Source organism: Ceratosolen solmsi, unplaced genomic scaffold (assembly GCF_000503995.2).
Source record: "Ceratosolen solmsi marchali unplaced genomic scaffold, CerSol_1.0 scaffold41, whole genome shotgun sequence".
Taxonomy (NCBI): domain Eukaryota; kingdom Metazoa; phylum Arthropoda; class Insecta; order Hymenoptera; family Agaonidae; genus Ceratosolen; species Ceratosolen solmsi.
In genome coordinates this window covers 7,874,510-7,892,863 of record NW_011948424.1, presented here as the reverse complement: position 1 = coordinate 7,892,863, position 18,354 = coordinate 7,874,510, and the positions used below count along the sequence as shown (strand labels likewise).

The 18,354-nt window shown below is 26.4% G+C and overlaps 1 protein-coding gene across 1 annotated transcript; it reads right to left on the bottom strand.

Annotated features, from left to right (window-relative positions):
• Positions 1-5,231: 5,231 nt before the first annotated feature.
• Positions 5,232-16,592, bottom strand: LOC105362672 (UHRF1-binding protein 1-like). The gene is made up of 17 exons (XM_011500155.1): positions 16,170-16,592; positions 15,169-15,370; positions 14,878-15,069; positions 14,558-14,783; positions 14,321-14,487; positions 14,090-14,249; positions 13,740-14,000; positions 13,102-13,329; positions 12,619-12,711; positions 12,361-12,548; positions 11,891-12,128; positions 10,994-11,404; positions 10,025-10,773; positions 9,679-9,813; positions 7,148-7,516; positions 6,713-6,860; positions 5,232-5,877 (listed from the first exon to the last, which is right to left on the bottom strand). The coding sequence occupies exons 1-17, from the start codon at positions 16,211-16,213 to the stop codon at positions 5,513-5,515; spliced, it is 4,176 nt and encodes a 1,391-aa protein (XP_011498457.1). The 5' UTR covers positions 16,214-16,592; the 3' UTR covers positions 5,232-5,512.
• Positions 16,593-18,354: the final 1,762 nt, after the last annotated feature.

The window sequence follows — 18,354 nt, the reverse complement described above, 5'->3', positions numbered from 1 at the left end:
TATTTTTATTTAAGCATCAACAGTTTCATCTACAACAAGAGCATGTTGGACGGATGTAGTCGTAATTTTCAGTGCAGCTAACTACTATATTTTCTTTAAACGAGAGTAATTGTTTTCTAAGTATTCGCTTAAGAAAAGATGTTATGCACGTAGGCAATTACGACACCACTTAAGATTGGCATTTGCTGTCATATCATCATTTGCAGTAAATCACTAATAAGTCTTGCATTCCAATCTTATGTCAATGACACAATCAGAATTGCCTGTTGCCGGTCTATTTTCGATTTTATCGCCGATAGTCCTTGAGCAAATATTGTATAAATATTAACACCAACCTCTTTAAAAATGTAAATTTTCCTTATTCATTGCCTATTGGTATAAAGATAACGTAGGGATATGTTTTCTTTTTAATTTGCATTATTATAATAATTTCAATATGTTAATTTGTTATTTTGTTATATGATTACAATTAGTATGTTGTCATTCGCCATCAAATGTAAAAAATGGTTAGGATTTCATAATTAAATATTTTCCAAATAAAATATCAGAATCTTTAACATTTATTTGTATTTTAAATTATAAATTATAAATTATAAATTAAATAAATTTAAATAAATAAATATAAATCGAATGCTCTCACATTCAAAAACATCACAAAACTTTGATTTATAGTCGCAAAAATTTAGTTTTATGCACAAATAAACACCGCTCATACGTTAAATAAAGATATCGCTTAATGATATTATCTAATAAGTGACATAATTATCAACTAATAACTGTTACAGATTACTAAAAGGGAAGCGCAACATTAAGTAAAGGAAATTCACATATTTAAAAACAACAATATATTATTGATTAAATGATAAATTCACTTATATTCGCTACAGTAAAATAAAAGTACAAACAGATATTGAATTCAGAAATGTAAAAATATTTTTTTTTATTTATAATCTGCTCGAATTTCGAGTTTATTATATTTTACGATAGTAGAGATTTTGATTTAGTCGAAGTCAATGGACTACATATTTTATAGTCACTTTCACAAAGTAGATTCATTTCGTAAATTATGGCTGATAATACTATCGACAAATGAAAACTTTTTGGAAGCAATTGATATTTCCATAAAAAAAAAAAATTCAACATTAATCATAAAATTCAACATAACATCGTATATATAGGAAACTAACGATGAGTTTCATTCGTCGACTTGTTTTTTTACTTTACGAAATGTATCTTCTTAAAGAATTATAAACTAGCTAATCATTACAATAAAAGCGACGATTTATCTGACTCTTTCATTTTCTTATTTCAATTATTTATTTCTATTATTACAGATCATTAAAAATATGTAATCTGTTTTTTAATTTAATAACTTTTATACATGGACTAACGATCGAAATTATTATTCGTTATAAAAATTAAAATATTCGAAATTATCATAAAATTGCTTTGTTGGCTACTCGCTCTCGATAATAAATTAAAGGAAAAATTAATTAAATCTTTCTTTTATTGAAAAACAATACTTATTTTTTTCATAATATCGACATTATTATAAGAATTAATATATTTATGAAATTAGGTAATTGTAAAAATATATATATATATATATATATATATATTATAGCATACTTTTTTCGTCAGTTGCTTATGGGGGTTCAGAATAAAAGGCACATTTTACACATACATGCAACTAGATATAGTTGGGAGGAAATTTTTTCTACATTATGTTTCGAATGGCTTCAATTATACATAACGATTTTTATTTTAAGTTACCAACTCTTAATATTGATATATATGCCTGATCTACTCGACATTGAACTTCATGAACGCTATTATCAAATCATTTTAAGTAATGTATTTTAATCTCTCTCTGTCTGTCTCTCTCTCTCTCTCTCTCTCTCTCTCTCTCTCTCTCTCTCTGTATACAATTTTCTTTATAGTATGTAATTATTTAAATATGTATTCTAGATTATGGATTTTTTTATATTTTTATTCATAACATAATTTAATTCTTGACTCTGTGCGTAATTAATTACATTAGATAAGTTTATTTAAGTAAAAACATATTATTAAATATTAAATATCAAATTGAATTATTATTTTTTGTAAATAAAAGAAATATTATCAACATGATATTTATCTGCTTGATCTAATAAAGTACCAGACTAACGCTTTAAATTTAATTTAACTTACAGATAAATATCTAATAAAATATTTACATACAGAATTACACAATTTAATCAATAAGATTCTAAATTTAGAGAAAACTAACATTATACTGTTTTATTTAGGTTTAAACGAATAAATTAGATGGAATTACTATCATCCTAACAACTTGAGTAGTTGAATGAGGTCGGATGCTTGTAGCAAAATATCCCTATTATAAAACTATGCTACGGTTATAACATCCTTTGAATTTTTTAGCCGACAATTAATTTTATATTAAAATATTCCAAAAAAAAAATGTTATGTTCTGAGTACATGAATTAAAAGATTTTAAACGAAAAAATTCATTAGATAACCGAAATAATCGAGAGGCCCTTACGTGAAAAATATATTATTCATATAAGCTAAAAATGGCTGAATATAAAAAATCGACATTAAAATATAAAAGATTTAAAAAAAAAAAAAAGCCAATTATCAAATCAATTATAAAGCGCGGATAGTGAAGTAGATATATCAAATTCTAAAAAAAATTGTCGTGAAAATATCGTGGAAGGTACAAGAGTAATGTAGACTGATCGAGTGTAATCCATTACAGAAATCAGTCTGAAAATTATTATTGCATTAAACACAAATTGACACTGGTCTAATTCAATAGGAACTGTTGATTAACCGACTAGTTAATATCGTTCAAACCTGAATTCTTTGTCATGAAATGTTTTCAATGGAAGTAAAAAATAAAAAATGTTGCACATATTAGTCTACAGTCGATAAAATATGTTTCAAATTTGTATATATATATATATATATATATATATATATATAATGTTGAAAGTGTTTACTATAAACGATATCAAAAGTAGAGATATCGTACCATTGATGAAAATTTTTAATGTGAAATAAATGTACGAAGAATGTACGAAGAAAATACAATTAGTTTCCATTTATTTACTAAACATTCAATTCTAAATGCGATCTACAGCATTTTATTATTTACATAGTAAAAATATTGCTACTTAGTATGGCAAGAAAGACGAGGTTATCATGTTTATTCAAGTATCTATAAGTTCTACTCGTATGGACAATAAAGTAAAATAATTAATTGTAAAAATAAAATTTCAAAATAAAGTCATGAATTTAGATACGCACATATTAAAAGCCATTTAACTAACATAGAAATACCTTCTCCTAAGGATATTTAGACATATTTGAAAGTAGAATATTTATTTTACTTTGAATGCGGATAAGTAACTGTCGAAAAATATAATTTATCTCTATAAGTTATTAATTTATATCACGAATAGAAATACATCAGCCAAATAGGCAAAGCGGATATTTCTTTTTACACATTGAAGCATTTCAGCAGTTAATTATGAAAATCATTTTATTACAACAATATAGTTACGTTAATATCTTAATATCTAAAATGTCATTCTTTTTTCAATATTGTTAAATGCAAAAAAATGTCTTCTCTTTCTTTTGTAAGATTAGTTACTTTATTTTGTTTCAATACTATCAATTCATTTCTAAGTTAATGAAAATTGAGTTAGAAAAATATTTCACTGCATTATTTAAATAGTAGATTGGCCTGCAATCTGTCGATGGAAATATGAAAAATTTCCCTTTTCCATCATAGACTTCATGCTACTGCTATATTTAAAAAACCAATTTATTAAATTATATAGCGCAATCATCTTTTTATTATGCACCTAATTTAAACATTATTTGTTAGTATTTCATCAATATTGATCAAAACTTGAAATCGTTTGTTAATACCATGTCTAATTTCGTTTTTCTAATTTATTATTTATAGGCGACTAATAATTATGTTGAAAAAAAAAATCGCACTAGTGGATATACATGTGAAATAAGTATCTTCGACATTGTCTTATATACATTTCTATGTCAACCGAACCAGAAACATATTTTGTAATCCCCTATTTGTATTATGAAATAATCATAATGTATGTTAAAATATGAAATGAAAAAAAAAATTTAACCTTCACATACATAAAAAATAATGGTAAAAATTTTATATATATTTTCATATACATATATACACTTTATAAAAATCGAGTTATTTTATTCGTTATTTAGAATAAAAATTGTGTATGTTTATATACCTGTTAATAATAATACAAACAATTTTAAATGGACAGAAGGAGGTTCTTTCGTAGTTACAAAATAATACAGAAATTAAGAGGCTATAATAATTTTTTTCATAACATTATCTAATAATTACGATAAATATTCTTCCATAAATATTATCATTTGATCTCTTTTTCTATTTCAATTTCTATGCATCTATGTATTTCTAGTAGATTCAATTCAATGTGTCATATAACCCCAAAAACATCTACCGCCTGTAGAGCTAATTTTTATTAAATAAATTATAATAAATGCGTTTATTTACGACATTATATATAAGTAAATATGTATATATATATATATATATATATATATATATATATATATAAACATATATATATTTATATTATATATTGTAGTGTAGTAATAAATAACAAATAACCATCAGAGGCAGATTAATTATTTACGAAATAAGTTATTTTATAAATAAATTAACAGAATTTAAAATTAATGTAAAAGTTTAACATATGATATAAGATGGCATTGATAAAGCCATTATTATATAGAATATATAAAAATACAACACTTTTAGTCAAAGCTTATATTAAATTGCATTCCTGAAAATCTGATATAAATAATTGCTACAAATTAATAAGACAACAGTAATATTGTCCAAAAACTGTATAATATTACAATTAATAATATTGCATGGGAATAAAAATAAGTATTTGAATTTGTTTAACTAACTATCTCCGAATATAAAATTAGGAGAGAATTATGAGAGTTCATTATATATTTATTAACAAGGCATACAATAAAAAAAATATATGGAAAAAAAAATTTAACTGATCTAATGAATTCCTCGAATGATTCAATTATGCAGAGATTTCAACGTATTTATAAATATTTATATATATTTATAAATATAAATATAAATATCAATATAAATAAATATAAATATTTATATATATATATATATATATATATATATATAACGTATTATGATACCGCCATTTTGGCAGTTACTAGCATATGTTAGTGTAATGAATTATATTAGAATCCTGACTTGTATTTCCATTAGGAAATAATAAAAGTTTATTCATTATGAACTCTCGTAAATTCTTTTTTGGATACTATCTGAACTTCATTTTTTTTTTAACTTCAAAGACACATTTTTTAAATATATGTTCTTATGAAGAAATACAATCCGTTACGATTTACTTGAACTACAACAAGTAGAGCAGTCGAAGCAACTAGTATGCTATCTTTTATTTAACCACATGGAACCTCTATTACTAGTACCAAATCCAGTGTTACTACTTAACTGAGTCTGCAGATCAATTACAGATCCCTGCAATATTTTTTTTTCTTTCAATAAGACTGATATGTCTTCTTGCGCTACATTCAACGAAGACCGAAGTTCTTCCTTGGTTCTTCGAAGCTTCGAATTTTCTTCTGACAAACGTTCCATAGTTACGAATCTTCGACGTAGTTCCTCGTTATCTGACTGCAGCTGTTGATTCATTTCTTTCAAAATACTCATCTCTTGTTCCATAAGCTTGATATGTTGAGTAATGTCTTCGTTAAAAGTCGCAGCCCTATCTTTGCTTTCTTTCAATGCATTTACTGTAAATAAGAGATAATTCAAATATTTATGTTTCATGATAATTAAAAATCTATTATCAAAAACACAGGCAGATTTATAATTAATTTATTTTGTTTAATTGATGTACTATATCATTGAACTTATTTTTAACATGCTTTTTTAATTAAGATAATCTCATTATGAATTTCATTATAAATCACGTAATAATAAATTAGCTGATAAATCAAGGCATTTCTAAATAATAGACTTTATATTCTAAATTCATTTGAAAAATCATAATATAAGTTAAAAATACTCTTATAATTGTGTATATACAATAAAAATACATAATGAAAATATCTATTATTTATATTGTCAATTTCTACGTATTACAGCAAGTCGTCATGCATTAGTATATATAAATACATTTAATTTGAAGAATCTTCAATAAAAGAAAAAAAAATGGTAGCTAAAGCTTCAATCACTAAATCTACATTTTTCTTTCTAATTGTGTTATTAGAACTAATGCTCACAGTCGAAAGGCCTTCTGAGTGAACAGAACAATTATACCAGATGAGTAAGAATCAAATTATGTTTTGATGAAAATTTCTGCCACTTTCATTACAGAAATAAATCAAATTAATACAAAAAGCATTTCAGTAAAACCTACTATAATTAAGTTTATAAATAAGTTTAGAACAGAATGCATTTTACTCATAATCATAATTATAGAAAATGTTTCAAAATTGCACAATATTGTAGTATTTTATTATGTGAGATCAATATTGAATACTTAGTATATATAGTGCTGCTACCGATATGTGGCAAGTTAAAATAAATTATTTATTTATTATGTTTAAATTTGCAAACACTTACCAACGGGTTCTATATGAAAAACTCTGGAGATATTTCTCGTTATTTTAAGCTTGGAAATATTTAGATCTATTGGAATCGGTCCAGGTGATGTTATATTATTAGGCGGCCGATCTTCATTTAGATGCAATGTTATATTTTCTATCAATATCTACAATAATAATAACAATAATAACAATAATAACAATAATAACAATAATAACAATAATAATAATAATAATAATAATAATAATAATAATAATAATGATCATAATAATAATGATAATAATAATATTAATAATGATAACAGCAATAATAGCAATAATAACAATTATTATTACTCCTTTTTTTTTTACTTGGTAGGTGTTTAAAAAATATATTTATCAAAATTTGATAACAATTATATTAAATATTTATAACGAACGCTTACATTTATAGACTAAGATTTATAAAAATTACCTCCAATGGTATTGGTTTATGTATAATTTCATCCTCAATTAAGTCGCTTAAGCCCGTGACTGAGCTCATTGCAATAGTGAATGGTATATTAGCAACTTTCACCTCAATTTTATCCTCAAAAAGATTTAATATAACTTCTTTATTATCGAAATTAATACTGTTGGCAATATGATCGGTATCAGTGACTTTATTCGGATCCTGTAAAGATAGAATATCGCCACCACTACTTATAATTTGACTTATTTCTGAAAGATTTTTCATATCTTCTTGATTTCTCAGACAATGATCCAAACGCAACTTGATACGCGATCTACAGTCTGAATCAGACGGAAGCTCTACCCAACCTCTTGATCGGGATGTGAATTTTGTCTAAAGAAATAACGGGATATTATATATTTTTGCACATTTTCATTTCATTTGCACTAGCTTTATATTAGACTAACTTTCCTCGAAAGCAATTAAGGGCACATTATAATATTATTACCTACTTTATTACCAAAACTCTTAGACTTTATTACTAAAATATAATTACATTAATATCTAATGAAAAAAAAAAAAACTAAATTTTGTCATTTACTGATAGAAAAATCCTTTTTTTAATTCTAATTTCTAATTTTTTTTTTTATTTATATTTTATTATTTTTCAAAAATCTATGTATTTTATAGTAGAGCATTAGTATTACGAATACATTTACAAAAAAAAAAAAAAAAAAATGGTTCAAAACGATTCAACAAATCGTAAGTATCATTGATTCAATTAGCAATTAATATTTATATTTATGTTGCTGAAAAAATCCTAAAATTTGTCTTAAATAATTTCACAAGAATAATTTAACGAGCAGAATTTATATTAAAATATACTAAAAGTAAAAGGCTGTAGAATCAAAAATTAAATTCAAACGTGTTAATTCAAAATAAAGTATTACTTTCAGATCTAACAACTACGTTTAATTTATTAAATACACATTTTAATCAGATACAAAAAATATTAAAAACATGCTTGCAACAAGTAAACAAGACAGTCAACTTTTTCCACAGAACTTATTTTAAGCTCAATTAGAAAAAAAAGCAAATAGAGAAACATCGTTTTAATTAAATTAATTTAATTAAACTTATTAATACCGCATAATAAGAAAATAGAAGAAAAAATTTTTTAGATAGATTAAATATATAGATAGATGATGACATTATGACATCTGTATTTGCTTTAACAGATTACTAAAATAGAAAAATTACACTATCAACTTTGTTACAGTACTATTTCTATGAAAATGTTATTCAACAAAATGAAAAAAAAAAAAAAAAAAAAAAACTATAAATTGAATGCCTCAAAAACGCATCTAAAAATTCCAGACAAAAATTGTTCGTGAACAGTTTTTATAAATCTGATGATGTTTTGCATAAATTTGAATAATTTGTATAATTTTTATAATTTTGTATAAATTTATTGACACAGTACAAACGATCAGATGTTTTATGAACAAAAAAATTTTAAGAAAAATTTCGATAGATCTATATTTGAAAATAATTTTATTCCGAAGAAAATTAATACGAATTAAATGTAGAATATGCTTAAAATTTAGAAAATTAGAACATTTGTGTTTACAATATTTACACATACAATGCTTAAAACTTTTGCTCACTAATTTATCAATTTTCTAAGCATTTTATGTCTAGATGAAAGTTTTGGCGCATTTTCTAAAATATATAGTAAAATTCATGAATACTGAACGTTATATTTAAACAAAGTTCTAAAATATATTATTAATGTAAAACTTTTAGATAAAATGATTTAGAATTTAAATTCTAATTCGTCGTATTCATGCATTCACTTATGGTGGGTCGCTACTCATAAATTTAGTATAAAATATTTTGCCAATACCTTTTTCTTGGCCTGCCACAAGTGTCACATAAAAACATTCACAAGAGAAAGCATGCAAAAAGTTGAAAAACAAAATTTATATTGACATGATAAACCCACACACTCGTACGGACGGACTCGCTCGCTCGCTCACACGCACAATAAATTGATAATAAAATTGAAGATTAATAATAAAATTGAATATCGATAATAAAATTCAATATAATATAATAAAAAGAGTAATTAAATAATTTAAACAATAATATTACGTGTGTTTCTTTGCATGTCTTTGTGTGTGTGTGTGAGTCTGTATGCAGAATTGTTATTATAATTAAAAGTAAATTTTGTCATCAATTGTATTTATTTACTCTACTTTAAACATTTTTAAACATATATATGTGCGCGCGTGTGTGTGTGTGTGTGCGCGCGCGCGTGTGTATCGAAATGCTTTTTTTGACAACATACAACGATTGATTTTTTAATTTTCTATTATTACGTTTACTTTATGAAAATTAAATATACTTATAATTGAATTAATGATTATTACAGTCGGCTAAATTAATATTCAAGTTAAATATTAAGAAATCTTTGTGATAATTAGTAATATTATTGTTTTTCAATTCTTAACATTTAAAATGTAAGAAAATTAATCGCCTTAACAACAACTAACCTGAAATTCATCCCATGGTATAGATGAACATTCTTCATTGTCTACGTTACAAACTTGAATTTTAATTGCCGAAGAAAATCCAAGTGATTGCTGTATCACTTCAACTTTTGATAATTTGAAGGTCGTCATCGACACCTAATAATTAATCGATTTAAATAAATACCAAAAATACGTAAATAAAATTGATTGCCATTGATTATGATATTACTATATTAGTTGTGAATACATTAAAATAATGTATTTTTATAGTGAAGATTAAGTTAGATTTATATGAAAAATAATGATTTTACATTTGATAATTTATTGGATAATCTATAACAAATAAACTTCCGATTATGCAACGTACCAGATCTTTCCTTTTACATACGCTGTCCATTGATTTTTCGCTTTGTGTATCAGGAGTCTCTTCCACGACTTCGCTCGCTTCTTCAACAGCGATAATCGAATTATCAACATTAAAAACCGCATCCATTTTTTCATGATCCTCGAAGGATACAACAATGTCGTTTTCACTATCCGAGCTTACGTCACTTTGCATTGAAATTGTGTCACTAGCATCATCGGGCGATGGTTTTAAAGCCGAATCCAACGATGTCATAAGGTTGCTAAAACCCTTCTTCATAGAAGACAGATTGACATTAAAGTTATTTGGAATGATGCCGGACACTGAATCGGCCTTAGCAAGCTTTGGCTTCTCCTCCAACGTCTTCCTCGGCCATGACTTTTCCATCGCACTAGAAGGTATTACTTTCTGCTCGTCCCGCTCGGAGCCGTTCTGTTGCTTAAAGATAAGAATATTCTGATGGGCAGCGTTGCCGGAAAAATCAGTGAAATCCATCGAATTTATGGGAGTGATGTCGTCCTGAAATGTTACAGCATCATTGCTCGTATTATTTCGTTTGTTGCTATACTCCATACGCGCAGTTATTGTATGTTGACAGAAGTTGGATGAACCTCCAATATCGTCGATTATACTTGAACTGTCAGGCACTATGGATTCGAGATCGGCCCCGGAGTTTTCTTTGCCAGGAGTTTGAGATGGCATGATGAAAGTAACTTCAATTTGGGGAATCAAAGCTCCGATAATCAAGGAACCTGAGGTATTGCAATAATACATTATAGCATTATTGCCTTGTATTAATTATAATAATGTTCGTGTAATTATCTCGTTAACTCATTTACAGCGCACACAAATAGCCAAATGAACTTGTATAAAATTATGTTATATATATATATATATATATATATATATATATATATACAAATTTATATGTTTTTTATTAAATTTTTTATAAATCAATTGCATTTAACTTACCTCCAGATTCAACTTTTAAGATTTTATTCGAGTCGATGGACATGTACGTCGAAAGCTCAGAAACCAATTCGAACAGCCTCAGTAGAAACAAATATTGGTAATGATTGATTTGTACACTAATTAAATTACTGATATAAGCAAGGCCGTGAATATTTGCGGTATCCGATGAGTTTTCTGACTTGGAGTTATTCATGTGAACCCAAAGCGTTAGGGGAAAAGCGTCGAGAAAGGGTACTGGACGATTCGACCCAACTGCTCGAGCTCCAAAAAAGTCGCCCCAAACCGGTTCCATATTACAACACCAAACGTCCTTCGCTTCGGTCCAAAGAAGCTCTCTAGTCAATTGACGGACCATTTCATTAATGGAATTACTCGAGAAATTCGGTGGAAGAGATCTAATACAATCCGTTCCTGAAAATCATAATGAAAAATTATTAATAGTAAGCGATTGGAACAAAATGTGAGAAAAAAAGTTTATTCATTTCTTGTAAAGCAAATTGTTTTGAAAATTTTGATTTCATACAATAAACTAGAATAAATTAAATTTTATTACGAAATGAAAGGGTTTAAAAATTAACCGATACTTCATGATTTTCACCATTAATGTTTTTAATTTACCAATAAATCCATTACTATGTAATTCCATTTATTTATTATAATTATCTTATGTCTTTATATATATATATAATGGATAAAACATTAAAGTATGGATTAGTTAGAAACTTTTTTGTTTAAATTCCATTTACGTGTAAATATTTAAACACTTTGATTATTTTGTAATGACACGATTAAGAAAAAATATATTAAATTCAAATAATCTTCTTTTCTGCTACTTATTACTTAGTTAAGATCACATTATTATTGCAGTACAGTCGTAGAGTATTTTGACTTATTTACCAGCACAATGTTCGAAGAATTTGTTCGTAATTACGTGAAAATCTCCACTTTTGTTAGGAAATTCAGAGCCAAAAAACATTTGACCCATTTGGAAAGCATTAAGGCATTGTGCTAAATCAGCTCTTGATGAACTTTCGGATGATCTTACATTTGTTATAGTTGCTCTCGACGTTTGCATATGCAAAGACTTTGGTCTATCCTTTTGATTAGGATAGTCTTCGAGACTTTCAAAAATTATCTGAAATAAAGTAGAAATTCATTATGAAAACATACTTTCATCATTATAAATTCTTACAACTCTGCATTAAAAGCTTTATTAATTTATTAAATTCTTATTTTTTTTAATTTAAATATAAAAATATTTATTTTTATATTATTACTAATAAATTTATGTTGCAAAAATTTGTACAAGGACACTTAGACTTTATAAGAATAAATAAAATCAATCATAATTAATAAATACAACTCACTCTTGGCAATATTGCTTCGATTTTCACATCAAAATACATGAAGTTGGAAGAGGCGCTTGCCATATTGCTGTTATTATTCAAAAGTGAATGATATAAGTTGAGAAGGAATGAATTGAACCAAAGACAAGAGCAGACATCAAAGTTTATCTGAATGGGGTTAAGTTGTACATAAAATTTTGGAGGTGGTACTGTGGAGAATAAAAAAGTTTTAAATTTTAAGATACTTTAAAAACATAAATTATTTGACATTTCGCTTACATGGAAAATTAAGATCTCCAGGATAATAGTAATAAGTAAACTCGGCATGAAGTATATTCACGTTCTCTGGTAAGCAGAATCTTTCTCTATCACCTAAGCAAAGTTTACATATGAAATATAAAAAATACATTTAAAAATACACGTAAATATGAATTTATAAACTTTAGCTTATTAATTATTTTAAGTTGTTAAATATTAATATTTTTAACATAAAGTGTATAAATGGTAATGTAAATTATTACAATGATACATTCTACTTCTATTAAATAATACTGTGTATGCAAAATGAAAAAAAATGCGAACGAGTGATTTCTACAAATTTATATTATTTATACCTGGACCACATTTTTTCCTCGTTTGCGCTATATAAGTATAAAGTATTTAAAAATTATTTTTTAAAATAACGTATAAAAGTTTTTAATAAAAAAATTATGGATAAATGTATAACTATTAAAACGTTAATGATCGTATAATGAATATTACCTCTTATGAACTCTTTTGGAATCACTTTTCTAGATGATGTTGTTACTTTGTATAAAGTGAAGTCATCTATTCTAATAACAATGCATGTTGTCATCAATTTTGCTAATTGCTCTAAAACGTAATTTTTTACAGGATTTCCACTAGGATATTGCATTGATTTCTTTTGCTCTTGAGAATCTGAATTTTGATTTTGATTATTAAATATCTTGTCAGATTCTTTGAAGTTTCCTATAAATTAAATGTAATGAAAAATCATATATCACTGAAACGAACTTATTAATTTATCTGTCTCTCTTTATTAAATTAAGTGGTTTCATTTTATTATTTAAATTTATCAAAACTTAAACATAATTATTTTTATTGTTTGAAAAGAAAATTTGAACGTCAAATGCAAGCATAATAGTAAAATTAACTTGTTAATTACTTAAATTTTTTTAAAGTTTAGTTAGTACTTAAATTTACTTAAAGTTTGAACATAATTTTGTCGTAAATGAAATATGCTCGAGCTCTTTCATTAATCACTCAGAATTGCAAAATATTTCCTGTTGAAGAATCACACGAATGTCTATTAATCTTACGTTAAACGGTTAATCAATGAGAATACTCGAAGGGATGAAGATAAAAAAGAGAAAACGTACCAGCTCCAACATTGCCCTCAATTTTTGTTAATGGAGAATTTTGAGTTCTTCCAGAATCAATAAGATCCATAAATTGACCTCGAAAGGCATTAAGAGACTGTTGTAACCATTGACCATGTGGTATAGTATTCTCTTTATACACAGCCCAATGCTTCCTATCCGCTAAAGCTAAATGATACGGATAATAGTCCACTTGAAACTTAATTAACGATATTTGCAGTGCACCACCTTCTTTTAATTCAGGATGTACCGATCGGCCAGCTGATGATAATTATTTACATTTTATTCATTTTATTTTAATTCTGAATTTACGGTTATACTTTCATAATATATCGTGATATTGTACTTACATCCCATATCATCGCAAAGATGCAAATCTATTCTCTGAGAAAGGAAATGATATGACGTTTCCACAACGTCGTACTTACTAAATATTTTTGCAATGACTGTATTACTTTGGCTTTTGCTTCTACTTTGTTGAGAAACTTGGGCTTGATATTCTGGTAGTACCTAAAATATGAAGGAGTCAATAATCCATTTTGCTAATTATGTATTTTAATTCATGTAATTGAAAGACGAACCTCTAATTTTCTAGCAGCCTTCGTTTTTCTCTCTAAAATTGTTGATCGTTCAATTAGCCCCCCAAGAGAATCAATGAAGTGTAAAGCAGCTTTTAGTTGAGAATCGGTTAGAACCCACAAAAGATCATCAAGTATAATAACCAATCGAGATCCCATAACAAAACAGTCTATAAATAAAATATATAATGTAAATATCCTTAAAATAGATATTCATGACATTTTATAGAAAAGATTTACCAGACAGTCGTTTTTTAATAGTTACTCTACATCTTGCTTGATTTGTAAGAAGACGAAGAGGTGAAATATCATTATCATTAGTACTTTGTGCTTCTATTCTTACAGTTTGCCATTCCAATTCCTTAAAAATTAATAACTGACCCCTATCGGGATCTTTTACTCTTGTTGTTCTCAAATCACATCGTTGCCACGTTGGTGACTTTGATTCAACTATTATGCGAGACATCTCAAAGTAAAATGAATAAATTATGTTTAATAATTATCAATCAACAAATTTTATAAATTATTTATAAGCATTCCCAACATTATTAATATAATACCTGAACTTTAGCGATAAATGCAGGACTCTTAAAAGTAACTCTAACAGTATTCACAGATACAGTTATGCCATCGATAATTTTGTGAATATAAGAATATTTTGTAGGTCCTGTGTTAGAAGATAAACCTTGCGAGGAAGATACATCCCTTAAATCTTCGCAAGTTTCAACTTCTATATGAACTTCATCCAAACTCTAAATATCATATAATACTTAAGATTAAAATATCCAATACCATATAATATTATGATTATAAAGAAAGTTTGTTGAAAATTTTTAAAATTAGTAGCTCACCAAAAATATAGGAACATTTTTTAACTTGGTCCATTGAATACGAAAAGTAACTTTGTTGCACCATGCACTGGTCAATCTCAACCATGACGGTAATTCCAATAAGTCGGTTAATACAGTTTCATCTAGTTCAAGATTTGTTAGCTCACCTTCCCCTTTAAATGTGCTCAAATTAATTTTGTCAGCTGATAAGTTTTTTGTAAATCTGTAATTAATAAGAAGTTTAATATAATATACAGAATTAATTTAACAATTTAATAGGTAGAAACAAACTATTAATGAATAATACGGTTATTCAGATTCTCAAAAGACTGCGAGGATTAATGTAATAATAATGAATTAATACAATAATAATTTAAGGTAATAATATTAATACTTATTTGACAAAATAAAATCAAAATAAATTTACTGCAGAAGGAACTGACTAAAACTGATCGTAATGATGTTGACGAACAATTTTCTTTCATTTATATTGTATTTTATTTATATAAAATTAATAATGTTTGAGGGGGGGGGGGAATTATCTTATTTGCATAACCTAATTGCAATAAGCCCAGGTATATACAAAATTCTTTCGCTCCCTATAGTCTCTAATCTTATAAATTTAATAAAATAATCTTTATGATTATGATTAACGACATGATTATATAAAAGTACATTCGCATTTTCAATAAATGTTATCGAAGTATTGGGATTAATTCACAAACAAGCCTACTTTTATGTAACAATTCAGACTCAAAAGTATTTTTTATTGATTTTCTTTTATCGATGTGAAATATACATTGTTAAGGAAAAGACAAACGTTTGTAAAATTGTACTTAAATAAAATTAAGAGAAATTACACCAGGTCGTTTAAATATAAAGGTACGGTTTAACAGCGTGTAGGTAACGTTTAGGAAGCAACGTGGTCATTATTGCTTGTCAAAAATATTTACAAAATTAAACATACAAAATATATCGAAAAAGCAACACGCGCAGAATATACGTAAAGCACGTACACTCACCTTGACAGATGTTTCAACAACTGGTTTTTGATAATAGACACCATTTTTCCTTAAAATCTTTTATTAATCAACAAAGTTCAGACCATCATTGTTAATGCCTAAGCGAAAGCTGGATGAAATGTCAGTCGGGAGAAATTTTTACTACAGAGCCAAGCAAAGTGCCAAGCAAAGAGCCAAGTGAAGAGAGATACGTACACACTCACGCCATATACGTGCAAATGGAACTGGCAAAATTAAATCGCGGGGGCTTTTGTGGTACCATGTGCACACTGAGATTGAGAACCGTCGGCGCGCTATTTTATTCTTTCGAAAAATTGACAATGCGTCCACATCGGCTATTAACACTTATATAATGGACTGTACGCTCGAGACGAACATCCGAGGACGAAACGCGCGTGCGAGAAGAAATGTTAAGTAAGCTTCTTTTTTTAATGACTGATTTGTTGGTAAAGGAGAAATTCTATCCATAGAATAAATTCATGCGAAGTTAGTCATTTACATTATTAAGGTGGCGCCTCGTGCCTAGCTGCACTGATAAAGTATATTTATTGATAACTGATTATAATGCGAAAGGTGTATTTACCATTGCTATTAAAGGGCACATATTCAAGTCTTTGTCTCATTATGTCATCATATAGAATTGAAATAGCAAACCGAGATGATTGAAGCACAAAGTATATATTCGTTATAATAATCATCCTAACTGCATATGACAAATAAACTTATATATTTATTTTCCAACTATTTATAATTATTTACAAGCATAAGAGCACAAGTTCTTTTGGGACAATACGACGAAATACTATGTAATACTCTATTTACGCAAATTGCGTAAGTAGCACTTATCTTCTATAATTTAAGTCTTAAATTAATGACAATAAATGTTATATATAATGATGATTTTTATTTTATTACATATCCTAACGATATATCCATAAAAATGTAACACGTTAGAATCATCACTTAAACTCTTTAAAATTCATCATCGTTTGAGAACGATGAGATTACGATTGAGAACAATACAAATAATAATATTTTTATAAGGAAATTACAAGCGATGCTTTAAAAAAAAAAAAAAACTACGCGAAAGTAACGCGTTGTATGGAAATTTTTAAAATTTAATTTACACTTCAATTCCAAAGAAATGGTAATCGTTACAGGCTTTCTAAAGAAATATATATTACTTGTACATCATAATGCACGCCTATAAGTAAGCTAAACAAAACTAAACATCCTTCCTTATGTTAAAAAAAAAAGAAAAACACAAAAATGTAAAATTTTCTGTTTTTTTTTTTTTTTTTAATAATTAGCAAGATCTTATAACAATGAAAAGAGAAACAGAAATTTCTGTTGATGAATCGTCGATTATAAAAATACAATTAAACAATATATTTAAACGAGTAAGATTAAAAAATATACATATAATGAATTACAAATATATATATATATATATATATATATATATACACATACATCGCTTCAATTTCTACTTTAAAAGTTTAATAGTAATTTATCATTCTTTACAAATATTAAATAATTTCTTTAAGTTGCTTATAATAATAAAACATTCGATAGTGAACTTGAAGTTGCCAAATCATTATCATTTAAAACGAAAAAACTAGAAGAAACATATTTAATTTAATAAAACGATTAAGTATTTTATATTATATTTATATATATATATATATATATATATATATATATATATATATTAAATAATTTATATATATTATTTACATTGGCAGTTCTAATCGACAAGATGTGGTAGTTCTTTTAACACGATCGTTTAAATAACAAAGATATTCAAGTAGCGATAAACTGATTCTCGATCAACTTGTAATGCATGAAAGCTTTATTTAATCCGTTTATGTAGTTTTGAATGAATTGCAATCTAAGCTATGTATTTGTATCACTTCTTAAATATCTATATAACATTATTTAATTCGCTGAAGGTATTGACATTTTATTGGGCTAACTATGAAGCGACTTGTTGTTGCTGATTGTTGGGCTTTAGTCACGAGTATATTTCTAATCAACGACTAAAATTTGCATAATTAGTATGGATCGAGGACTTCTTTTCCATCACTATTTAGATAATTTTGTATAAACGAATTTTAGTTCCCTAAAAGTTGAATATTACAATAAGTTAGGAATGAAAAATGTAAACTTTAGTGGATGTAAAGCA